Genomic DNA, 26,917 nt, shown 5'->3' on the forward strand with positions numbered 1-26,917 from the left:
TTGAGGCCAGGCCTGAACCCCTCAAGGAGGAGAAAGTGACACGGCTCCGCGCGCAGGAAATGCAACTGGCCGCTGGTGTCAGTTGCAGGAAATGCAAAGGCAGCAGGAGGTCCCGATACCGATCTGATCCCTGACAAAAGACTCAAATGACACTCGGCTCGGTCCCCTGGCGCCGCCCGCAGCCAGACCTGCGAGCCTCCGTGGACCTTTCCGCTCGCCTCTTGAAGACTCTGGAAGCCACCTCCCGCGGCTGGGTCGAGGGGCCCGGCCCGCTCGCGGGCTTGGGAGGCTGGGAGGGGTAGCATTTCCCAACCCCCTCTGAGACCCTTGGATCCTGTCCTGCCCGAGCGAAGCTTCTGGAAACATCCTTGTGCTTTCTACTCTCGATTCCTCACGGGCCCAAGTCCCAAGAGGTCACGGTCTCCGGAGAGAAAAGGAGCCACCCGTCAATATCCACGCCAAGCCGGCTCCACGTCAACACCCAGTCACAGCCCCGGCTCCCTAAACCTGGCTGGCGGGGGGCCGCGGCGGTTCCGGGCCAGCGGAGGGTCCGTAGGTGCCGTGTCCCCCCTCAAGTTCCCACTGGGTCCGGGGCGCGGGCTTTGCCCAAGTTTGCTGGGCGATGCCCTTCCCCGAGCCAGACTCGTGGGCCGGGCGGGAGGGGCGCGTGATTGACAGGCTGAACTACAGACTCATCTCTTACCTTAGGCCGCGGGCTCTGATTGGCTGCTCGCTGACATCCTCAAACCCGGCTGCTCCGCGCTGGGCTCTGGAAGGGGGCAGCTGCGGGTGGAGGTGCGCTTCTGACAAGCCCGAAAGTCATTTCCAATCTCAAGTGGACTTTGTTCCAACTACTGGGGGGCGTCGCTCCCCCTCTTCATGGTCGCGGGCAAACTTCCTCCTCGGCGCCGCTTCTAATGGAGCCCCACCTGCTCCGGCTGCTCCTCGGCCTCCTGCTCTGTGGCACCAGGGTCCTCGCCGGCTACCCAATTTGGTGGTAAGACTCGCCTCTTATCTGCCCGCGGCCCGATTTCTCCACGGAGCCCCAGGGAGGTGTGTGTGTGGTGGGGGGGCGCCAGCCGGGGGTGGGCTGCGGCAGGGCTGGGGCTCCTTTCTTCTTACCTCCCTCCAGCTCCCCACTCGCCCACCGCCCCCCACCCCGGATTTTCTGCTGGTGTCGCCTTTAGAATCCAACTCCTGGCTTCTCTGATAAGCACCATTTTCCTTGCTAGTCGCTGCAGAGGCTTGAGGACTTTCCCCATCTCAGAAGGTCTCTTATTCTTAGATCCTAACCCTGAACCCGTCCCAATCTGGGGGCCCCCTGAAGACCCTCCATTTGCTTGCAGTTGGGTTTCTGGAAATCCAGAGAGGTCCCTGGGGCGCAGCCACTCCTCTTCTCCATTTTGGGGTCTTCATGGGCAAAATCATCCTGTTCCTTCGTTGCCACCCCCATCTCCTCCGGCGCCTCCATCAAGAGATTTCCCCACAATAACCCCCTCTGTGCTTTCATATTTTAGACCCCAATGGCTTCAGGGATCCCTGGGGCAGGGTAATGGTGGGGGGTGGATTTCATCAGATTCTCCCCACTCTGCTCTAGATTAATCTTGAGCCTCAGAAGTGAATATGGTATGTGCTGATCCGAGATGCCATTGAATTCGGATTTAATTCATTTCTTGCTTGTCCATCCTGGCAAAAGCAGGGCTCCTTGAAAATGTAGTTGTTTGGGAGGGGGGTGGGTTTGTTCTTTGACCAAAAACCCAATTCTCCATGTCAAATTCGTTCCTTTTGGAAAAACCAAGGACCGAAGAGAAAGGGAGAGAGGGAGAGGAGGATTCAGTCCTTGAGAAATGCGGATACAAAAGACATTTTTAGTAAATAAGGCTGGGAAACCAGGCGCGGTGTTTTGGGGTGGGGGTTGTGCCTGTATGGGGGAACTGGCCATGGAATAAACAGCCCCTTGGGAGCCCCAGTTCCAGGGAGTCCCCTTGTTTTCCAAGCGGCCTCATTGCTACCCGGCAGGTCCCAGAGGCCAGAGGGGAAAGACACACTGAAACCAGCTCTCTAAATTACACCCCGCCTCTCCTCAGTCTCCAGCCCCCTGCATTCCGGAAAACTTTAATTAAAGAATCTTCCCCTCCTGGATGTAGGAGAGCCTCGGCCCGGGGGTTGGGGGGGTGGGGTGGGGTGGAAGGTGAGGAGGAAGAATTTGGGATCTGTGAGTGAGCAGAGGGTCTGTGGCCCCAGGATGAAAGTCAGAGAGGCGTGCTACCTGCATGTCCCCTTTTCCCTTCTTAACCACCCCGTGCCCAGCCTGGGATAGGAAGAGCAGAGCCAGGAGATTTGGGGGTCACACCCTGAGCCTGTCTCCAGCTGTTTGGGGTGGCAGCATTTGTGTCTGGGTGTTCGGGAGGGCAGGATGGGAGTAGGAGCAGGGCATGGCCAAGGGGCTTCATAGAGAGGGTGCTGAGAGTTGCTCCCAGGACAGACACCCAAGGGGAAATCTTTCTTCTGCCCAGCCATTTCTTCCCATCTTGGTGGGCTGGCCCGAGGCCTCCTGAACATAAAGAAGTCCCCAGGGTGGCGGGGGCAGCCAGGAATTCCGGGTTGGGGGCTTTGCTGGTTGACGGGAATGCTGCTGCAGAAAACAGTCCTACCTCACTGGCCCTTCCCGACCCTTTTCCCATCCTCTGGGAAGGGGATGCTGTTCTCTGCTTTCCCAGGGACCTCGGGGTGGGTGGGGAAGGTGGAAAGAGAAGGCTTGGAGACTGATAGGCTGTAAGAACCAAGGGGGAAAGACCGTGTTCCCCTCTCCTATGAGCTGGACAAGAGCACTTTTGGGGGGCAGTGCTGGTAGGGAGGGGTGGGGGGTCTGCTGTGTAGTGGTGTATTGGGGATCATTCAGATAGGGACCACCCAATAGGAAGATGCTGGAGAAACCTAGAAAGCCAGGACATTGGCCCTAATATAATTGCTGGACACATGGCTTATTTGGGGTTGGGGATGGGGACAGAGATGTTGCTTTGTCTGGGCAGAGAGGTGTATGTGTGTTCAGGTCTAAGACCCTAAGGAGTGTCATCTGTATACTAGCGTCCCTCCGTTTGAAGGAGCATCCGTGCCTGCAGATGGGAGACTGTGGATGTGAACTTGTGTGAAATGTGCCTGGGGGAATCCACAGCCCAGGGTGTATTATGTCTTTGCATACAAGTGTTGGCAAGCGGCTGATTCTGTGAAGTGTGTGTGTGACAGAGAAAGTCTAGAAGTATCTGTGCCCATGTAGAGGTCAGCACCCGTGTCTGCTGATGACACTGCATGACTGTATTCATGACTGGGCATGTGGTGTTGTGCGTGTGTGTGTGTGCATGTGCGTGTGCATGTGTGCACATGCCTTCATGACCGTATAAGGGGAAAGCTCCCCAGATGTCTTTGTGCATGGATATCAGTGCTCATGGCCATGACCTGATTGTGAGTATGAGTGTGAGGGCTGTGTCCGGGTCTGCCTGTGACCCCGTCCTCAGGTGGCAGTGATCATGGTTGGGCCTGTGGCTATGGATAGGTTTGCAGGGGTATGACCTGTAAGTGGCTGTGGATATGTTTGCAGTCATATGACCTGTAAGTGTGAATGACATTCTAAGCTTGGGGGCTTGGTGGGCATCCATGGTCCTGCAGGGATAGTCCTGCAGGAGACGAGGGTTTAGAGAGGAAGCTGAAAGGGTCTCAGGGACTTGGGATCTGGGGCTGGGCAGCATGGGCAAGGGGAGGTGCAGAGCCTTGCTTGGCACAAGCTCATCCTGTCTGCCCGAGGACTATGTCACCAGCCCTCCCTTCTTAACGCCGTTTGTCTTTGGTCTTGGAGCTAGGGCAGAGCGTGTTATGTTCTCAGGGCCGGAGCAGGGGGCCGAGGCTGCGACAGGGACAGTAGAGTAGACAGGCCTCAGATTCCTGTTTCTACTCTGCCCCCAGGGCAGCCAGATTCCAGTTCTCTAGCCCATCACAGCCTGCCCTCTTCGGCCCACCCAGCTCACACATTCCCTAGGAGGGACTTTAAAGGGAAACTGTTCAGCTGGGATTTCTGTCTGTGCCACCCATCAAGGAGAGCACCCCACCCGCAGTGTTCCTCACCGTTCAGGCCCAAGCCTCCAGAAGGTAGACCAGAAGGCCAAGAGACAAGGAGGGTCATCAGATAGAGGTTCATGAAAGGAAAAGATGTTCCAGGGCCTTGCAGCCAGGTAGTGGAAGAGTTGGGACAGGAAGAAGTGGCAGCGGCACTGATTTCTATAATTCTTCTTGTCAGTCTCAGTTAGCGCCTGGTGGAGGAACTTGTCTTTCTTCTCCTTCTTGGGGGAAAAAAATGAACAGTCTTATTAGAGCCCAGCCTAGTGCCTGCTGCATTCCAGAGGCGGACGCCCTGATGGAAGGGGCCTGTGCTGGGGGTCAGGAGCCACCTCTGTGGGACACAACCCTCTGGGCCTCTGTTTCCTAACGCAGGAATCACTAGCCTACCTCTGCTTCTCAGCTTCGGTGAAAATGCTCAGCAGAAGTCGAGGGCAGAGATAGGGAAAATAAGAACAGCTGAGCTCTCTCCACCATCCTGGGAGCCATTTCCCCTTTCGAGCACTTGCCCTAAGCCCTACCTCAGTTTCCCCATCTGTCAGATGTCCTGCTGCCTCCCCCACCCACTCCCACCTCCAACCACCTTTCAGAGGCTTGTGAACATGTTCAGTCAAACCCTGTGGGGGTCAGTGGGCGGGGCTCAGAGAGGCACCTGGAGACTGCGGGGGAGGAAGGCCCCGGGCCAGGTGTTAACACTTGTAACAGGCAGGAATTACAGCTGGCTGGGGCTGGGGCTGGTGAGGAGCTGAGCTGGCTGGAGGCTGTTGATCCCACAGACAGACAGACAGACAGACAGATGGGCAGATACCAGATCGGATGGCCAGGCTGTAACCGGGTGGTCTCCCTTCCAGGGCAGGCCTTACCCTCGGGGGAGGTAGTGGGAAATTAATCCGGGTCTCTTGGAAGTGAGTTCACCACCCTCCTGCCCACCCCACCCCCATTGTGGGCGGAGCCTGCTGTCCAAGGGGAGCAAAAGTGGTTGTTGATCTGTTTGTCTTCTGATGGGACCACATTTTGCTTGAAAAAATAAAGAAAAAAGGCCAACAACCATTGAAACGGCAACAAGAGCAAAACCCATGTCAAATATTATTATAATGCTGGAGTAGGAAATGGCAACCCACCACAGGATTCTCGCCTGGAAAATTCCACGGACAGAGGAGACTGGTGGGCTTCAGTCCATGGGGTTGCAAAGGTCGGCCACGACTGAGCACTGCACTGCACAAACAGGAGAATGGAGCTGAGTTATGTTCTCCGAAGAATCTTTTTTAATATATGGCGAGAAGGCATGGGGAAGGGGGTAGCAGTCAGGGAAAGTTCTCCCAGAATTTCAGAGTATTTTGTCAACATCTGTGGGGCCAAGAGGTGAGTGATGGGTGCATCTGGGCCCTGAGCATCACCCTCACCCCAGGTAATCTGAGGACCTGTCATCTGGGAAGGATCTGGAACACTTGCCTGGTGGGAAGAACTTTGGATGGAGGTCAAAAGAGGCAGGAGCTGGACTGGGGTGCCAAGTTCTCTAGCGGGTATGCTCCCTCCCTCCCTGCAGCTTTCCCAGTGGCGAACTCAGCTAGAATCTGCCGCCACTCACACTGTCTGGCTTTGGGGTGCCTGCTCAATCGCTGGTTCAGAAACTGAGGTGAATAGCGAGGGCTCTAGGTAGAAATCCCCAAAGAACAGGCTCAGCCAAGCAAGCATCTCCCATCCTGCCCACTACAGAACTTAATGCTAATAAACATGGTGGTGCTCGGGCAGAGGTACGATCGAGATGTTATGGATGTGAGGCAGGGGAGGGGGTCTCTGACCTGGAGGTTCTCTCTAGACTCTGAATAGATCTCTCCTGAGTCTGGGCAGGAGACAAGGAGCCTGGGGTTGGGGCAGGAGGGGCAGCTCTTCTCAGAGGAGGATATAGCTAACAGACCCTTCCAGGGAGCGTGAGGGAAAAGGAAGACTTTTCTGGTCTCAGAATGTGGTCAGCCCAGAGACTGAGGGGCATCTGGCCTTCTAGCCTTTTCCACTCATCCTGCCATGAGCCACAGAATCCTTGTAAAGCCACCAGGAGGGAAAGGACATTCTCTACTCCCTATTCCTAATTAGGGAAGCAGGTGAGCCTAACCCCTTCCTCAAAGCTTAGTACCACCCTGATGCTACACCTACGTATTCACATTACTGTGTGTCTGGAAGTGAGCAGAGCTTGAGTGCACAGACTGAGTCTGAGGGCGGAGTTTACCACTGACAGGCTGTGTGACCTAGGATGGGTCCCTTTCCTTCTCTGTGTCTCCCTCTAGGCTTCATTTTTCTTAGGCAGCCGGAGGGATCTCTTCTGCCTCCTGGAGTCTGCAGGGCTGTGACAGGGACGTGATTCACGGCTGTGAAACAGGGAGCTCCAGGTGGCCCCAATGCACTCCCCAGGGAGCCTGCCTCCCTCACCCCTCCAGGCCACCCGTGCAGACAGAGCCTCCCATAGGCAGCCCCTTCTGACCTAACTCCCAAAGCTGCCTAGTCCACCTGCTTACACCTCCAAACCTCATTTTCCCCGAACACTCACATTCCTCTTGGAGCCTGACTGCCTGCATTCACATTCCTGTAGTAGTGGGTAACCTACAGCAAGTTCACCTCGCTGAGCCTCAGTTTCCCCATCTGTAAAATGAGAACAGTGACTGTTTCTACCTCATAGGGTTGTTGTGAAGATTGAATAAGTGAACACAGGTAAAGCTTTCTGAATAATGCCTAGCATACTGGAAGTATTAAATACATGTTAGTTTTATCCCTATCTGCAAGCTATTTTGATTCAAGTTCTAGATCGAAACTTGCCTCTCCCAAGAAGTTTTCCCAGGTTGACTCTACCTGTGTGTGTATTTGTGTGTTACTCACTCATTCATGTCCAACTCTTTGCGACCCCATGGACTGCAGCCCACCAGGCTCCTCTGTCCCTGGAATTCTTCAGGCAAGAATACTGGAGTGGGTTGCCATTCCCTTCTCCAGGGGATCTTCCCAACCCAGGGATCGAACCCGGGTCTCCCCCATTGCCAGCAGATTCTTTACCATCTGAGCCAGTTTTCTCCTTATCCTCAGAGCCAACTTGCCCCTTTAACTTGGTACTGGAGACCAGGAGCCTGAGGCTCTATTCTTAACCTGAGGAAGCTAGGCTAGGCTAACCTAGGCTCTGCTGTTTGCCTGCCCAGGAAAGAGGGGGCGGAGAGGGCAGTGTGTTCTCCCCTAATCCTCCTCCTCCCGTCCCACAGTTTGCTGGACTCCTAAGCCACTGCCACTTCCAGCTGCGACTGGAGCCACCTTGGGCTGGACCAGGGAGGGGTGGGAGAGGCAGGTTCCCGGGCTGGTGAGGGTGGGTGGGGGGGAGTGGCACTGGGGCTGCCTGGAGCAGCCTGAGGAGAAGTTACTCCTCCAGGAGCTGAGAGATGATTCAGAAGGTGATTTATAGACGGAAGGCAGAAAGCTTGGCTCCTGGCAGAGGCCTGCTGCTTAATTACATTCTTTGGGGGGTGGAGGTACGAGGGGGCAGCAGCAGGGGAGCGCCTCCCACCCCCTCCCCCTCCAGGTCTTGTCCCTGGAGCCGCCCCAACTCCAGGCCAGTCCCTGTGGCTCCTGTTGCTGGAGAGGGAATTCCCTGTTCTCAGTGGGAGACTAGGACAGGGAGCAGGAAGAGTTCTGAGAGAGAGGGGGTGGAGGAAAAGGGAAGAGTCCTATCTCCTGGGACTCCTGCAGGGGGGTCTGGGATGCAGAGGGGGCTGGGAAGCGTGACTGCCTTGGGAAGATCACTTGGTCTCCTCTCAGCTCCTGGACAGCCAAATATAGCTAACCCACCTGAGCAGAGGGTTTCTAGAATCTTCCTGAGGCCATAACCCCATACTTTCCCTCCAGGGGTCTATCCTATGGCTGCTTCTGGGTTCTTCCTTCACCTTGACTCCTTTTTGTTGCTTGACTTTCAGTGGGCCGTGGGCTGGGAAGCTGGGGACCTGCCTCTGTACTCAGAGGTCGAGACCCACTTCTTTGGTATCAGGCAACCTGTGGTACGTGGCACAGCGGTTGCCTTAGATCCAGAAGGTTCTCCAGGCCGGGTTAGCCTTGCGTTGGAGGGAGAGACACTTTCCTCTCCTCACATTAAACTGATACCTTAGGGAGTCACTACAATTCAACTTGTCGTTGTTGTTCAGTCGCTCAGTCGTGTCCGACTCTTTGCGACCCCATGGGCCACAGCACGCCAGGCTTCCCTGTCCTTCACTCACCCTGTCCTTTGCTCAAATAGTTCAACTGCTAAAGTTAAAATCTCTTCGGTGCTGTAGACAAGCAGCCTCTCGTTCAGTCGGTTACTGGCGGTGGTGACGTCTGGATTCTTTCTATGAACGCTGATCCATGCAGCACAGTCTGCGACATCTCTCCACTACTTCTTAATTCCCATGCAGCCTTCTTCACAGCTTTGAAACCCCAAACTCCGCCTCTCGTTTTTGAGGCTAGCAAGGTGTGTCGGGGGCAGAGGGTAGGGGAGCGCAGGCTGATGGACTCTGTTTATCTGTTTGCAGCTTGGCGTGCACAGCCGGGAGGAGTTGGCAGGGGTCAGGATGGGGACACTAGACAGCTCTCTGGTTCCCCCTGAGGCGGACCTTCTCAAAATGGCCTCATTATGTGTGTGGAGTAAATTCCAGCGATGTCAGGCTCACCCATACATCTAGGGGAAGTATGTTGGGAGACAAGATGGGGCAGTGTGGGCTGGTGGGAGGTTTCTGAGCAGGGAGTTAGGGGACCTGAGACCTGGTTCTGCCACTGGTTGCGGTGTGACATTATGCAAATCCCTCCGCTGTTCTGGGCCCCAGCTGGACATGCTGCTGGCCTTGGACTGCTAGCTATTTGGACTATCTGTATCTGGTTGGGCGGGTGGTGTCATTGAGAGGTGACCTCAGGGCAGGGTGGGAAGTGTTGAGCACAAAACTTTACACTCAACAGCTGTGAGATCACTCATGAGTCTCTAACCTCCCCCAGGCCTCGGTTTTCTCATCTGCAAAATGGGCAATGCTAAGGAAGCCATTTGCCCTGCCTACCTGCAAGGCTGTTAAGAGCTTCAGAAGGAAGGATTTTTACAAAAGTCCTTGAGAAGCATCAAATTCTTTCCAGAAAACCTCTCTATCATTGCTAGTCCTACCAGAGAAGAGGAGTAAGATACAGTCCCTGGTCAAAGAGGGCTGATGATGGACCCTCCAGGAGTCTGAGTCTTTGAGCTTAGAGATTTGGTATTTCCAGCAGAGGAGGAAGGAATGGAACCCAGACAGGGGGGTTCTCAGCCCCTTCTTGCGGTGGTCTTACGGTTCAGTAGGAAGCACCGAGGGGAGGGAGCAGAGGTCGGAGGTCAAGTGGCCACAGAGCATGCCCAGGTTCACCTGAACTAGTGCAGACATTGCAGACCTGACCTGAGCTCAGCCAGGCATGGGATTCCTCAGCAGGGACACGGTGATGGAAGGTGGGAGGCGAGGCGAGGAGTGGGGAGGGTAAAGGGCCAGGAGGCAGAGGGCTTTTCTGAGGCCTGTGGCCATCAGGAAATCCTTGTCACCTGGATGGAGACTAGCACACTGGGAGACAATTCACTCCAGCTAGGCTGGAAAAACAGGAAGGACTGTGTGTGTGTGTGTGTGTATGACCATGTGTGTGTGACCGTGTGTGTGTGTGTGTGTGTGTGTGTGTGTGTGTGGTGAGGGGGATGGGAGCAACAGGACCAAGCGCCCTGCCCCTGGGCACAGAGTCCCACTTATCTGTCAGAGCCAGCTGGGCCAGCGAGGAAAGCCAATCTCCACGCAGGGCCCATTAGGAATGCAAATAGGGACTATGGCGGCAGGAGTGAGCCAGCCTCTCGCATCCTGTCCAGCTTCTCACCACGTATCTTCCTAACCTGGCTGTCTTTCTTTATTTCTTTGGCTGCACCACGCAACACATGAAATCCAGGTTCCCCGACCAGGGATCAAACCTGTGTCCTCTGCATAGGAAGGTGGATTCTTAATCACGGACCACGAGGGAAGTCCCCCTAACCTGGCTTTCTGAGGCTGTCTCTCCCCTGCTCTAAAACCTCCCATGTCTCCGCACTTCTGTGGGCACAAAGGCACCACCACATCAGGTGTACCTTTCATAAGTCCCCAGGAGTCCCTCTGTGCATGTTCATGGAAACACTTTGCTATCTCCTCTCTCCTCTCACGCAGCTGCTCAAATTCCATTTTGCCTTTGAGTGTGCGCTTGCTAAGTTAATTTATTCATGTCTGACTCTTTGCAACCCCCATGGACTATAGCGCGTCAGGCTCCACTGTCCACTAGATTCTCCAGGCAAGAATACCAGAGTGGGTTGCCGGTTCCTTCACCAGGGGATATTCCCGGCCCAGGGATCGAACCTGCATCTCCTACATTGGCAGGCAGGTTCTTTACCACTAGCGCCTTTGAGACCCAGATCAAAATCCTCTCTCTCTGAGTCTGAGATTCCAGATCTACTGTCCAACAAGCAGAGAATATGTCATCCCTCCCTTCTCTTCCCATCGACTCCCCAGGACAGCTATGCCCTATATTCCCAGCGCCCTTTCTCATGGGCCATGGGCATCTTCTACACTACACATGTGTTATTCTAGACTACACATGTGTTATTATTTATTTATTTGGATGCGCTAGGTCTTATTTGTAGCATGCGGGATCGTTAGTTGCAGCATGCGAACTCTTAGTTGTGGCATGTGGGTTCTAGTTCCCCGACCAGGGATTGAACCCAGGCCCCCTGCATTGGGAGCTCACGGTCTTAGCCACTAGACCACCAGAGAAGTCTCACACATGAGTTCTCGTCACCTGGTGCCTGCCTCCCCCAGTGCCAAGCATATGATGGGGGTCAGTAAACAAAAACATAACTCCATGCTATGTATAATACACTGGGTAAAGGCAAGTGGGCAGCAGAGGTTCCTAAGAGTGCCAGTTGTACACGTGAATCACGACAGTGTCATGAGCAGACCTAAGGAGCAGAATGAATTAAAACCTCATCCCTGGGCGTGACCCATGGCTCTGGGCACATTGTTCTGCTGACTTTGAAAGGTAGCCGAACCTGGGTCCTGTCGCTCACTTAGGCCCCAAGTGGCTAACAGCTCCGAGGTTCAAAGCGCACCCAAGAGGATGCAGCCCCTCATCTGAGTGGGCTGCCATCCCAGGGGCTGATGTGAGCCTCATCTCCATGGTCTCAGTTCCCAGAGAATTTTTTCCATCCTGACTCCATTTGCAAATAATTCCTATTACTGTTTTATTTCTCCTCAACAGGTCATACGATGCTTACGTGTCTGAGTCTTGGTTTAAAAATCTCATTTGGCGTGACTTGTTTCCCCATCAAGGACCACGTCAGTATGTTTGGTAATGCTGTGTATGTGCTGGTGTCTGTATACACATCATGAGTTAGAATGAAACGGTCCATTTTATAGATGAGGACTCAGGTCTTAAAGCCTGGGCTCTGAACTCAGCTCTGTTGGGGCCAGAGCTTTTCCCTCCCACTGCCATCCAGATGCAGAAGTGGAGTTCTGCATTTGCTACATGGAGCAAGACTTTACTTATTCGTATTCTAGCTTGGTCCTCAAAGGATGACTTTCAGTCAAGATTACATTTGACCTTCAGCTTGAAAGCTGCTGCCTTGGGTTTGTTAATACTATTTCCGAACCTCTGGGAGTTTTCTTTTTTATTTTACTTATTTTTGGCTGCACTGGGTCTTCGTTGTTGAGTCTGGGCTCTCTCTAGTTGTAGCGAGCGGGGGCTACTCTCTAATTGTGGTGCATGGGCTTCTTATTGAGGTGGCTTCTCTGGCGGTTCACGGGCTTAGTTGCCTGAGGCACTTGGGATATTCCCGGACCAGGGATGGAACCCATGTGCCCTGCATTAGCAGGCGGATTCTTAACTACTGGACCACCAGGGAAGTCCCTGGTAGGTTTCTTATTTGGGCATTTGTGCCAGCCACTGGCAAGCTTTCTACATGTACGAAGCTGGCAGTAGTGGCTCTGTGACCATTTCGGTACGGGTGGAGGGAGGTGGCCTCGGGCAAGTCACTGCTTCCTGAGCCTCTGTTTTCTCACCTATTAAACTGGAAGGAGGTAGAGTCATGGCCTCTCACCTCTCACATTACTTTCAGCAGTAAAAGTTCTCATTCTTTTTAATCCCTTATGCTCCTTTGCATCCAATCCCATCACACATACTAGAAAACAATCAGAATCTTCTCTTTCCCAAACCAATCCTTATGTTCATGTTTCTGATACAGATGATTTTTTACTTGACTTTTACAATTCAGTATTCACCGAGATTTCTCCCTGAGGAACTAGTGTGATTTCTCCTTGTTGTTAAAGTATGTTTCCCTTTAAGTCCTGACTGTCAGAAAACTCAAACATGAACTCAATCCTTGCACCTGCATTGACCTCTATTTGTCGTCGTCTTCACCTTGATCCTGATTTTCTCTTTTCATTTTGTTATTCAATCCATGTGTTCTGTGTTACCAGCTCCTTGAGGGCAGGCTCTGTCTCCCACATCACAGCCTTCTCTATGCTGGGAAAGTTCATAGTAGATACTCAATAAATATTTGTTGTTGTTAGAATGAATATTTGCTGTCAGGCAATTCAAATCCTTCTGGAGGGACTTCCCTGGCAGTCCAGTGGTTAGGGCTCCATGTTTCCCCTACAGTAGGCACGGGTTCAGTGCTTGGTTGCAGGGAACTAAGATTCTCCGTGCCAAAAACAAAAACAAACGAACAAATCCTTCTGGAAAGAGGTAGATCAGATCAGATCAGTCGCTCAGTCATGTCCGACTCTTTGCGACCCCATGAATCACAGCACGCCAGGCCTCCCTGTCCATCACCAACTCCCGGAGTTCACCCAGACTCATGTCCATCAAGTCAGTGATGCCATCCAGCCATCTCATCCTCTGTCGTCCCCTTCTCCTCCTGCCCCCAATCCCTCCCAGCATCAGAGTCTTTTCCAATGAGTCAACTCTTCGCATGAGCTGGCCAAAGTACTGGAGTTTCAGCTTTAGCATCATTCCTTCCAAAGAAATCCCAGGGCTGATCTCCTTCAGAATGGACTGGTTGGATCTCCTTGCAGTCCAAGGGACTCTCAAGAGTCTTCTCCAACACCACGGTTCAAAAGCATCAATTCTTCGGAAAGAGGTAAGGCATACATAAATTTTAAAAATCTTTCTATATCATGGAGTTGGCCCTGACCAGATATTAATAGTTTTGGATTGCAAGAATTCTGATTAGTTTCTGTTTCTTTATCTTCAGAATTTCCCCTCAAGTCTACAAAAGCCTTGTCTTTGGGGAAGTCACCATCTATTCATAAGATCTACTTCATTCTAAACTTGAAGTTGGTACATATTTTTTCTCTTTGGAAGCTCTTGTTTCTGGCCAACGATTGTGCTTTCCCATTCCCTGGCTCCTTTCACACCTGGTTTCTCCCAGCTTCCCTTTCCTTCAAGCCAGCCAGTGCTACTGTGGCCATTCTGCAGGTGGCGGGGTGCCCTGGTAGCATCCTCCCTGCCTCTCCAGATGGCTTGCTTCCAACCCCCACCCCCAGCCATCACGAGAACCGCTGTCACTGTGGGCACAGGTGGGAAGGAAGAAGGAGGCTGGCCGAATGAACATCACGCATGACAAACACCAGATCCCTTGCTGCCAGCCAGGCCCTTCCCAATAGCAAAGCCCTAGAGGGGCACTGGCTTGACCTGGGAAATGCCAAGCCCTCATCCAAAGGATGGAACCTCAAGGAGGGACAGAGAGAGAATGGCTGGTGAGGGATGCCAAGCTGGCCTCACCCACCTGCCAAGAAGGTGTTTTCTCGGCCTCTCACCTCCTCTCTGCTTCTGCATCTCTAGAGACCACCCTCCTCAGCCCCTGGACTTCAGGAAGGAGAATGTGTAACCATAGGTGTGGTGGTCCTTTATCTTAACTGAAGCTTCTGCAGGAGAAATTCTGGAGCCTTCCTCAGATATCAGTAAGGATGGAGTCTAAGACCTTGACACTGTCCTTGAAGCTAAAAGAGCCCCATGAGATTAGCATCTTCACCTCCAGTTAAAAATTTTTTTAAATATTTTGTTATTTATTTGGCTGCACTGGGTCTTAGTCACGTGTTGGCTCTTTGATCTTCGTCGCAGCACGTGGAATCCTTAGTTGTAACATACAAACTGTTGTGGCAGATGAATTCTTAGTTGCAGCATGTGGGATCTAGTTCCCTGACCAGGGATCGAACCCAGGCCCCTTGCTTTGGGAGTGTGGAGTCTTAGCCACTGGACCACCAGGGTGGTCCCTTCATCCCTATTTTATCTGTGAGAAAACTGAGGCTCACAGAGCCCATGCAAGGAGCTGGGAAGCCAATGGGGGAGGCAAGATTTACCAGCCAGCTAAGGAAACATGCCACACACATGACTGCATCCTTACAACAGCCTCAGGAGGCAGACACTCTTATTATCTCCATTCTACAGATGGGGAAACTGAGGCCCTGAGGAAGCCACGCCATTGGCTCCACAGCTGGCCAAGCCCAGAACTCCAACCATGACATAGACTGCCTGAATCCAGGCTTTACAGTCGGTAACACCACATCTTGACAGCCAGGAACTTCCTCCTCAGGTCTGACTGCAGTCTTTCCTGACTTAGTCCAAGACTAGGTTCTCTCCTTTAGTTTTCTAGGGTCATGAGCATCATGGTAACTTCAGCTTGCACTCAAGGACGAGGGTGCATTGCTCAGTGAGTCTTCCCTCCCAGATGACCCAGTCTCCTGCATACCTTTAGCCATCTTGTTCTCCTGATCTCTCTCCAGCTTCTCTACATCTTCTTGCAAGTGCTGTGACCCACAGCACTGTATTAGACCGGGGCAAAGGGATCCTGCCAGGCCCTTCAGATTAGGGGGCTTCACTCTCGTGTCTTAAGGCTACACCCCTCCCTGCAGGGCCAGGTATCTGGGGTTCAAGGGGTCATACCCACAACACTTCACCCTTAGCCATGCTCTTGGTACTCAGAAATATACCCAAGGCACCTGGAAGTGCCTAGTTCCATTGTCTATGAATCTACTTCTGGGCTGGGCAGACCTCAGCTGGGGTTTGTCCCATCAGGGCAGCCATGCTGATGGGTGGGTGTGCCCTTAGGGCTGGGAAGTGGTCAATGGGAGGCCATTTGCAGGGCCTGTGGATGGAGCTTGGAGGTTCAGTCAGGGTGTCCAGTGTGGGTGGAGCAGGAATGAGCAAGTTGCTGGCTGTAGGCTGGGGACTGGCTCTCTCCATGTCACTTTCTCTTTTTCTTCTGTTTCCTTTTAAAAAAAATTTTTTTTTTGGAGGATAATTGCTTATAGTACTGTGTTGGTTTTTGCCATGCATCAACATGAATCAGCCATAGGTATACACACATCTCTTCCCTCCCGAACCTCCCTCACCCCTCCCACCCCATCCCACCCTCTATGTTGTCACAGAGCCCCGGGTTTGAGCTTCCATGTCACTTTCTAGCTCAGAATGCCATGGAGAACCTAGCCTTCCAAGTGGTGAATAAGGTATTTTACCAAAATGCTGCTTAAGTCGCTTAAGTCGTGTCCGACTTTGTGCGACCCCATAGACGGCAGCCCACCAGGCTCCCCCATCCCTGGGATTCTCCAGGCAAGAACACTGGAGTGGGTTGCTATTTCCTTCTCCAATGCATGAAAGTGAAAGTGAAGTTGCTCAGTCATGTCCAACAATTAGTGACCCCATGGACTGCAGCTCACCAGGCTCTTCCGTCCATGGGATTTTCCGGGCAAGAGTACTGGAGTAGGTTGCCATTGCCTTCTCCGATTTTACCAAGATAAGATGATAGAATTTTTTAAGCTTATTATTGAAGTATGTCTACTGAAAAGTACATGAATTATAAGTGTACAGCACACTGAGTGGATAGAATATATATTTTTATTGAATTATAATTAATTCACAATGTATTGGTTTCAAGTATATAGCAGTGATTCAGTCATACATACATATATATTCTTTTCAGATTATTTTCTATTATAGGTTATCACAAGGTATTGAGTGTAATTCCCTGTGCTATACAGTAGAACCTTGTAATTAACCTATTTCATATACAGAAAATATATTTTATTTAACAGTTTGTTAACCTGACATGGATCCTTTAAATATTGGGCAACTGGTAGATGAGATTTCATTTAATACTCTTATCCCAGACCCTGTAAGTGAACCAACCAGGCCTGGGGACTTGGGCAGGAAGTGGAGTCCCTCAGGGTGTGACTAGCACAGAATCTGGAAAAGCCCTGCTTTGTCCGTCTTTGCATTATCTTATGTTCCTGACTTGGTGGGTTGACATCCTTCTACTGGGTTGGCCAAAAAATTTGTTCAAGTTTTTCTGTAACATCTTACAGAAAAACCCAAACTTTTTGGCCCACCCAATACATTGGAAGCACTTCTAGCTGCCTGACCATGAGTGGTCACCTCTTACCTTCAAGTTCCTTTTGTTTGAGATCTTGTCTCACCCACTTTTGGCTTCAAAGGCTTTTCCTTCATATTTGATTGGTTTTGTCTTTTTTTTTCTTTTTTAAAAAAATATTTATTTTTAATTGATTGATGATTGGTTTACAATATTGGTTTGATTTCTGCCATACGTCAGCATGAATTAACCAAGGTTAATTCATATGTCCTCCCTCTATGCCCTCCCTCTTGAATCTCCCTCCCACCTCTCACCCCTTCCCACACATCTAGGTTATTAAGGAGCCTCAGTTTACGGTCCCTGAGTCCTACAGCAAGTTCCCATTGGCTAACTATTTGCATATGTTAGTGCGGTTTTGTTATTTTAAATGGCCCAACCAAGAGCATTCAGCCAGCAGCTCTGACTGATGTTCTACTCTCCTGTTTTTATTATATTTAATTTTTTTGACCTCTGTACACTTTTTTAATTTAAAAAATGCTTATTGAAATATAGTTGATTTTCAGTGTTGCATTTGTCTCATTCTGCCCTCTTCAGTATGGCTTGTAAAATCCAGAATGATCTAGCCTCTTTCTGATTCTCCACCCTAACTCACCTCCCACCCAAACATTTTCACCCTATGACCTACTTTCAGCTGCACAGGTAAGAGTGTGAACTTTGGGTGATACAGTCCTGGACTCCGGATGGTTCTGCCTTTAATATCTGGGTGACCTGAACCTGTCTGAACCTAAGCTTTTTCTCTGCAAAATAAAAAGGAAAGGATACAACATGTGAGAGATTTTGAGGTGTCCACGCTTTGCCATCGGTGTTGCTTCATCATCTGGGTTGTTCTTACGTGATCTTGCATCTCCTGGCCTGTGCTCTTTCCCCGCCTTCTTTGGAATGACTTCCGTGAACTCCTGTCCGTTCTTGGAAGCACAGTCCAGGCACCGCCTTCTCTCTGCTGCCTTCTTTCACACTCAACTCAGCCCCTTCCAGGCGCATCCATTTCATTGATTAGATTGTGGGCGTCCTGCAGGCAGGACCAGGTCTCCATCACCTTTATGCCCACATCACAAGGATAGCGCAGGGCACACATGTTATCCTCTAAGACGGGTTGTAGGATGAAGGGACCCCACTGAGAGTCACCTGCCAGTCCTAGGCTCAGTCTGCTAGACTAGATTCCCATCGCTTCCGCAAGGCCCTCCCGGGAAGACCTGGAGCCCTTGTCACTGGTTACCTCTTTCCAAGGATCTGTCTTGTCTTCCCAACTAGAGAGTCAGCCCCTCTGACTGGCAGAGGGCAGGACTCTGCTCTGTGTCTTCATATCCCTAGTGAGCCCCACACGTGGTCCTGAATGTGGCAGGAGCCCAGCTGGTAACGGTGATGGTTGGTTGGCCGACACACTGAGCTTCTTTTAGCAAGCTCGCAGCTGGGCTAGCTGGTTCCCACTCTCGGGGACAGCTTTTCCCCTCACTCTGTCGTTTCCTAGAGAGTCCGTCTCTGAGCTTCTAGCCTCTGTACACAGAGGCAGCCCGGTGTTTCAGAAAGAGGAGTCAAACCAGCCTGGGAGCGAATCTCAGTTCTACTTAAAAGCCATTTGTGCTGTTAAAAAAAAAAAAAATCTCTGACTCAATTTGTTCATCTGTAAAATGGGGATTAAAATTACTATCTCAGGGCAGTTGTGAAGATAAAATGAAATAATACTCAGGAACCAAGTTAATGATGAAGATGAATTGAATAAATTAAGGATGTTCTGAAGGTCATTCTTAAGCACCAAAGGTCATAAAATATTTTATCCCAGACCAGGCTTCTTTGGAATAGAAAGATCTGAATTCTTTCCAATACAGGAAAGGCCATACTCAGGCAAAGCCATTTGCTTTATGTTGGTTTGTCCCAACTAATTAACCTGTTTGAAGAAAAAAGTGGGGAAATTCCCTGGCAGTCCAATGGTTAGGACTCCTGCTTTTACTGCCAAGGGCCCGAATTCGATCCCTGGTCGAGGAGCTAAGATCCCATAGGCTGTGTAGTGAGGCCAATAAATAAATAAATAATAAGATAAAAAGCAAGAAGTTGGCAGTAAGAGTCCCCTGGTGGCCTAGTGGTTAGGATTCCATGGCTTCTACTTCTATGCAGATTGACTGGGTTCAATCCCCAGTCAGAGAACTGAGACCCTACAAGCCGTGCAGAAAAAAAAGTGGGTGATGGCATGTGGCAGAAGTCTGCGACTAGGTGGAGCTAAGGCAATGTGGACTCCAGTCTGACCTTGTGTTCTGGTGTCCTGTTCAGGCAATAAACTTATAAAGGCCTCCAGTTCTCAGGAAGTGAGGCATCAATCAAAGGTGGTGACTGTTGGAGTTTTTTAGGGGGTTCCAAGGACTGGTCTTTGTGGGTGTACTATGGCTCTGTTTAACAACTCAGCACTGGCCATTTCATCCCTGCGAAGTGCAGTGAGGAAGTTTGGTTGGGGTACCAGGTGGCCTTGGGTTGGATGCAGACTGACCCAGGGATGGCACTCACTGTGCCCTTCCATCCTCCAGGGGAGAAGAGCCTGCTGGACCACAGGGAGGAAGGTGAGGAAACCGAGGCACAGAGGCCATGTAATGTTTTCTGTTCTTATATTTTTGATTGCAGACTGATACAAAATATTTTCTATTATGTGATACTTGATGCATACAAGAGAGTAAACATACCATGCCTGAGTGCTAAGTCACTTCACTCGTGTCCTAGTCTTTTGTGGTCCCATGGACTATAGCCCGCCAGGCTCCCCTGCCCATGGGGATTCTCCAGGTTGGAGAATTAACCTGTTTGAAGAAAAAAGTGGGGAAATTCCCTCACAGTCCAATGGTTAGGACTCCCGATTTCACTGCCAAGGGCCCGAACTCGATCCCTGGTCGAGGAGCTAAGATCCCATAGGCTGTGTAGTGAGGCCAATAAATAAATAAATAATCAGACAAAAAAGTAAGAAGTTGGCAGTAAGAGTCCCCTTACTCTTACTGCCATGTACTTACTCTTACTCTTGTGTGCCATGCAACCCACATCTGCCGTGCAATCCCCACCTAGAGATTGAACCTGTGTCTCTAGTGTCTCCTGCATTGGCAGGTGGGTTCTTTACCACTAGCACCACCTGGAAAGCCCCAAACATACCATAAATACAGGATATAATAACAAGATGAAAACCAGGGCCTGGCCACACCCCCAAAGAACCAGAATATGATCAAGGTCATTATATCCGTCTGTGTTCTACTCCCCGTCCTATCCCCCTGTGTCCCTCCAGGCAGGATCACATCCTGAATTTTGTGTATTTATTCTATCATTTAATTATTTATTTATGTTGGTCACGCTGTGCTGGCTTGCAGGATCTTAGTTTCCCAACCAGGGACTGAACTCGAGTCATAGCAGTGAAAGTGTCAAATCCTAACCAGTGAACCACCAAGGAATTCCCTATTCCATCACTTTAAATAGCTTTCCCAGCTAGAAATGCCTAGACAATGTACATATATATATATAGTTTATTTTTATTGTTTTATTAAAACCTTAAAAACTTGAAGTAGAGTTGATTTACAATATTGTGTTAGTTTCAGGTTACAGCGAAATTATTTAGTGATCTATACATAGATATTCTTTTCTAGATTCTTTTCCATATAGTTTATTACAAAATACTGAGTTATAGTTCCTTGCTCTATATAGTAAGTCCTTGTTGTATAGCTACTTTATATATATTCATAGTAGTGTGTATGTCGGAGAAGGCAATGGCACCCCACTCCAGTACTCTTGCCTGGAAAATCCCATGGACGGAGGAGCCTGGTGGGCTGCAGTCCATGGGGTCGCTAAGAGTCAGACGTGACTGAGCGACTTCCCTTTCACTTTTCACTTTCATGCATTGGAGAAGGAAATGGCAACCCACTCCAGTGTTCTTGCCTGGAGAATCCCAGGGACGGGGGAGCCTGGTGGGCTTCCGTCTATGGGGTTGCACAGAGTCGGACATGACTGAAGCGACTTAGCAGCAGCAGCAGCAGCAGTGTGTATGTGTTACTCCCAGATTCTTTTTAAGAATTTACGCATTTATTTGCTAGGCCTTCACTGCTGCATACGGGCTTTCTCTGCTTCCAGTGAGCAGGGGCTACTGTCCAGTTGGGGCGCACAGGCTTCTCGTTGCGGTGGTTTCTCTTTTTTTTTTTTTACCTTAAGGATTTTTTTTTTTCTTTTTCTTTTTTTTTTTTAATTTCAGGTATACACGTGCTCCCCATCCTGAACCCTCCTCCCTCCCCCCTCCCCATACCATCCCCCTGGGCCGTCCCAGCGCACCAGCCCCAAGCATCCAGCATCGTGCACTGAACCTGGACTGGCATCTCGTTTCATACATGACATTTCACATGTTTCAATGCCATTCTCCCAAATCTTCCCACCCTCTCCCTCTCCCACAGAGTCCATAAGACTGTTCTATACATCAGTGTCTCCTTTGCTGTCTCGTATACAGGGTTATCGTTACCATCTTTCTAAATTCCATATATATGCGTCAGTATACTGTATTTATGTTTTTCCTTCTGGCTTACTTCACTCTGTATAATAGGCTCCAGCGGTGGTTTCTCTTATTGTGGAGCGCAGGCTCTAGAACATGCGGGCTCGCTAGTTGGGGTGCACAGGCACAGCTACCCTGCCGAATGTGGAATCTTCCTGCACCAGGGATCGAACCCATGTCCCCTGCATTAGCGGGTGGATTCTTCACCACTGAACCACTAGGCAAGTCCTCAAATTACTAAGTCCCAGCACTAAAGTGAGGGAGTGAGTCCCTCTTCCCTCATTTTTGTTTATTTTTAAGCATTATAAAAATAGTGTTATACTGTGTACCTTCTCTTCTGTGATTTAATGTTCAGAGCCAGGGCACATTTCTCTCCTGGCTCCCTCCCTGCCCTTCTGTCCCAGTGGATCACCCTGCCTGAGTCACAGCAATAACATCTTTCAGGTGCCACTTCAGGGAAGACCAGAGGTGACTTCTTCTCCTGAGCCTTTATCCAAACTGCTGGGACTCCCTCCTTCTGCGAGAAAAGCCATGAGCTCCTCAACGCACATCAGAGACCAGATGTGGCTGCCATCACCTGCTGGCATCTCTGTCCTCCTGGCTTGGTCCTTACTCATCCTCTCTTCCTGTCCTGGAGCAAAATTGTACTTCCTTGTGCTTGACCACTCAGTCATGTCTGACTCTTTGCAACCCCACGGACTGTAGCTCACCAGGCTCCTCTGTCCATGGGATTCTCCAGACAAGAATACTGGAGTGGGTTGCCATACCCTCCTCCAGGGGATCTTCCCATCCCAGGGATTGAACCCAGGTCTCCTGCATTCCAGGTGGATTCTTTACCATCTGAGCCACTAGGGAATCCCTCCATTTTTTAAAGATAAAGTAGTCTTAGGGTCCCTTTCCTGATCAAAAAACTCTTTTCTATCACTCCTCCAACTGGCCATGACCTTCCTGGAATTTTTCAAAACTCCATTCAGAGCTGTCATCTTCTGGGAATCTTCCCAGTCTAACTTCCACCCTCTCTCTCAGCTCTTCTGCATACCTTTTTTATGTCACAGCAGGAAGTTGCAAACTGTGCTTCTTATACCAGTCCCACAGAATCCTGCTGAGAAGGGCTTTGGGGGTCAAATAAGTTTGGGAAGTGCCACCTGCTACTTCCAGACTCTTGGTGTTTATGGTGCTCATTAGCATATTAGTATCTTCTCAGCATGTTGGCAACACAGAGAGGCTTGCAGGGATGATCTTTGCTTGGTTTGTTTTCCAAAAATATTTACTGTCTCAAGTAAAAACTTATTATCTGTTTGGAAGGTGTGATCTAGAAGATCCTCCAGCCCCTTTTATATGTCAGTTTGTCCTTGTGATCTTATTCTTCTCAGCAACTGGACTGTAATTCCTCTGACTTTTAAAAATCATCCTTTGTGAACTAGTTTAGTCCAGAGCACCCATCCCAGAGGGTCTTGAGTTGAATGAATGAATGAAGCCATCAGCTAATCAACTGGTCAATTTAGTTGAATCCTCTTTCCTGTAAGGCTGGCAGAAACCAGACCCAGCTGCTCACTGTAGCCTGGGGACATGAGTGTCTCTGACCAGTGTTAGACTTTCTCATGGTATTTCTACAAAGCCTAATTCCATCACCCCTGGTAAACTGCATCTCTTGCATTAGGCTTCCTATAATTTTCTTTTTAGGCATCTGTCTCCTTGTGAGTCTGGGAACCTCTGCAGGGCAAGGACCATGTCACACTCACCTCTCTGGGTTCCCATAAGCGGGTGTTCAGTCCCCACTGAACACCGAATAATGAACCTCTCCACCAACTGCACCCGGAGAGCTGGTGGTTAAGACGGCAGGCTCTGGAGCCAGACTGGATGAGCCCCCAAACTACCTGGGTAACCTCGGGCAAATTACTTAATCTCTATACTTCAGTTTTTCCCCACTCTAATGAGGGTAATGATAGCAATACCTTCCTTACAGGGTCGTTGGGAGGGTTAAATGAGTTAAAGCTGGGAAAGATTGAGAGCAGGAGGAGAAGGGGACGACAGAGGATAAGATGGTTGGATGGCATCACTGACTCAATGGACATGGGTTTGGGTGGACTCCAGGAGTTGGTGATGGACAGGGAGGCCTGGTGTGCTGCAGTTCATGGGGTCACAAAGAGTCGGACAAAACTGAGAGACTGAACTGAACTGATGTGAAACAGTACCTGGAGTGGAGAATGGCACTGGTCTGTGTTAGCACTTATAACAGCAACTGCTGTCTATTATACCAGGGATTATGATAAAGTCTTTACCTACCTCCTACACCTCCCTCTAGTCTCTGTAAAGTAAATGATGTTTGGGAATTCCCTGGCTGTCCAGAGGTTAGGACTCTGGGCTTCCACTGCAGGGGACACGAGTTCCATCCCTGGTCAGGGAACTAAGATCCTCGCATGCTGCAGGGCGGGGCCAAAAAATTAAGTAGGTGATGTTTACAGTTTTGGGGTCAGGAAGCTAAGTCCTCCCAAGAGGACATGAAGTGGCAGCAGCAATGGGACCAGGACTCAGGTCAGACAGATCAGCCTGTGGTAGGCGGTGCTGCTCACTCTTCAGGGATGGGGCAGCTCTTCTACCTCTTGTCACCTATAATTACACCCCAGTGAGAACCTGGTTTATCCTCTACCCTTCCCAAAGAGATGGAAATTCATGGCAGGGTTAGGTTCTAGGTGTGCGCATGTACATAATAGAGAGCGTGTACGCATGCGCATAACGGAACCCAGGTAAGCGAGACGAAACTCAGGACAGGGCGGTTGCCAGCACCTCCGTGGTAGACCCAGAAAGACCAAGATATTAAGGCAGGACTTTGAGAATACACAGCAGAACAATCACTCGTGAGTCAGCAATGCTTCCAAACAGCCAGCGAGATCCTGGAATTGCTTGGTATCACTGCCCTCCAGACCTCGCCGGGTTCCCTGTGTGAGCTGGGAAATGTTTGCAGGCAGGACACCTGTGATCGCTTTTAGCTTGGTAGGTTATCCGGTGAAAGAAAGATTTCTGAGGTTAGCAGCCGAAGATTAGGTAGGGTTATAAAGGGGCCTCCAGATGTTGGGGGGCGGATCCCTGACTTCTGAGATGAACAACATGGAGTCACTTGCCCCACGTCTCCACTGGCCTTCACAGACCCCCGAGACTGACTCTATTCCATCCCTAGAAGCCAGGGGCTTGACTGTCTTCTTTCCATCCTGGCCAGGGCTTTATTCTAGCACCTTCCCAGGTCTGGCCACACAAGAGAAGTGCAATGTGGGGGCCTTGGGAGAGGGGCTGAAGGTGGTGATGTGAAGGTAGGAGGTTTATGATGCCCAATCGGAGGCTGTTTCTCTTGGAGCAGAGAAGGTTGGGGTCTTCCTTCCAGGCAGGTGAGGGCCTGCTCCCTCAGCATCTGAGCACAGGTCCCAGGGCTCCACATGGTGGCCAGAGGGCTGGAGTGAATGGGGAGGGTCTCCCATCAGGTGTCACTAGGCAGAGGCACCCATGACTGGAAGCAGCCGGTGAATCTGGCAGTTGGGGGGGTGGGTAGGGAAGCGGGAGGATGCTGAGATCTTCCCGGCCTGGAAAGAGGAGGGAATGCCCAGAAATCAGCTGATTGATTGGGCTACGAATGTGGTATCCACTGTTAGACATTGATCCGCTCCTTGCGGTGCAGTGTGTTCTGTGAACAGAGAAGGGTCTGAATGCCTTAAAGACTTGGAAGCACCCCCACCCCGGCTGATTTCTCTGGTCCCTCAGCCCCTGGGATCCTGCATGAGACACCCCCCTTCCTGGGGCCATGGAGCCTCCTGTGGGCTTTTGTTTTGTGCCAGCTGACCGCCCCCCCCCCCCCCCCGCCCCCGCTGCGCCAGCAGTGTTCCTTCCAGCTCTGAAGAGTTCCTTTGTTGGGGGGGCCGGCCTTGTGTCTGTCCCCGGCTGGTCCCCACTTCACTGCCTGCGGGATCTAAATGCGTCGGCTGGGACCTCAAGCCCTGGCCTCCTCCCTCTTTTGCTCCTCAGGTTTTGGTGTTTTGAGTCACATCTCTGTCCCGGAAGTGCCCTTCCTCTTCCTTTTGTCTCGTAAAGACCCTCCCCAGGGCTCAGCCCTTTGAGGTCTGTGGGTCACCTGAGCCCACCCTGCTCTGTGTCTCCCTTTGCTTGGTCTTCCTGCCTCCAGCAGGACGGCCTGTAAGCTGGCTGCTTCTCTCTGCCTGTGCATGTGGCCTGCCCATTCCATTATACCACCCTCCAGGTTAGAGACGCGACACCGTTCTGTGCCCGGTTCCATGCAGAACACACAGTGGGTGCTGAATAAACACATTAAAAAATATATACATATATATGTATGGCTAATAATAATAATATAAATATTTATTTGGCTGTGACAAGTCTTAGTTGCAATGCCTGGGATCTTTGATCTTTGTTGCGGCATGTGGGATCGAGTTCCCTGACCAGGGGTGGAACCTGAGTCCCAAGCATTAGGAGCTCAGAGTCTTAGCCACTGCACCACTAGGAAAGTCCCATGAATAAACACATTCTGCTCTGATGAACTGGTTATCATCCGTGGGTGGGATCTAGACGGTAGAGCAAAATAGCACCAATGCAGGATTTGGAGTCAGACGAGGGTCAAACCCCCCACCCCACCACCACTTATTGGCTTGTGGGCCCCCTGTCTGAGCCTCAGTTTCCTCATCTGTAAAGGGACAGGATTTACCTCCCGGGCTGTTGTGAGGATTCACTGAGACGCTGCTGAGGCTTTGCAAACTGGAAGGTGCTAGAACGTGTGTCTTCTAGAACGTGTGTCTGCGCATGACACAGCTCATGCACCCTGTGTCACACATAGATCCCTCGAACCCTCATGTGGAGGTCTCCCCCCAGGGAGGCCTTGAGTGTGGGTCTGACCTTGTCTGAGATACAGAGTGTGGAAGATCCATGACAGCCTTCATGGCTGTCATGAAGAAAGATCAGTAGGCAGGGGCCCCGGTACTTGAATTTACAGGTCTGTGAACCCAGAGAGCAGCCCGAGTAGCAGGACAGACCTGAGTACCCCCTCCCCATCAGCGCTCCACCACCAACTTCCGTACAGACCTTGTACTATTAAATGTCTCACCTCATTGCTTTACTGGCTACCTCAGTGCCACCATTTCCTAGCTGTGTGACCCCAGACAAGTTACTTAGCCTCTCTGAACCCACATTAGATGGGGGTAATAATACCCTCCTAGGGTTCTTTGGGAAATTAACAGGTATGTTCCATGTAAAGTGCTTTACATGGCTCTTGGCACTCAGTTCAGTTGCTCAGTCGTGTCCGACTCTTTGCGACCCCATGGACTGCAGCACGCCAGGCCTCCCTGTCCATCACCAACTCCCGGAGTTTACTGAAACTCATGTCCATTGAGTCAGTGATGCCATCTAGTCATCTCATCCTCTGTCGTCCCCTTCTTGGCACTAGTCAGGGCTCAATAACTGTTAGCTATCATTCATAATAATAATGACCGTTCTGAGTGTCCCAGTAAACTGGTCCCCTCACTACCCTATGCAGTTCAGTAAATTACTTCCTCATGAACTTGTTAACCACTCTCTAGCCAAATAAATACATTCACATTATCTTATGCACCCTGGGTTTGCACCATAAAAGCCTTCCCCTTTATTTCATTGACAGCCCTGTGTGTTCCCAGTATATCTCCCCCTGTGTGTCATGGGCACCTTCTCCGGTTTGTGGCCCTCGGGCCTTAGGTGATTTATGAAGGGCCCATAACTGGAGCTAATATGCTGACATTTTGCCCCTCATGGTAAATATACATCCTGTTCATAGAGAGGTTGGTAATTCTTTTTTTTTTAACTTTGAATGTTTGCTGTGTATATAT

The 26,917-nt window shown here is 50.6% G+C and overlaps 1 protein-coding gene across 1 annotated transcript in view; it reads left to right on the top strand.

The window, feature by feature from the left end:
* The first annotated feature begins 234 nt into the window (after positions 1-234).
* The window catches only part of WNT3 (Wnt family member 3), a 56,081-nt gene continuing 29,398 nt past the window's right edge, over positions 235-26,917 (top strand). The window contains exon 1 of the mRNA XM_027518956.1: positions 235-997. Coding sequence (XP_027374757.1) covers positions 918-997 — 80 coding nt within the window. The 5' untranslated portion in view covers positions 235-917. The remainder of the gene's footprint in view (positions 998-26,917) is intronic.

The sequence above is a fragment of the Bos indicus x Bos taurus genome, chromosome 19, assembly GCF_003369695.1.
Source record: "Bos indicus x Bos taurus breed Angus x Brahman F1 hybrid chromosome 19, Bos_hybrid_MaternalHap_v2.0, whole genome shotgun sequence".
Lineage (NCBI taxonomy): Eukaryota > Metazoa > Chordata > Mammalia > Artiodactyla > Bovidae > Bos > Bos indicus x Bos taurus.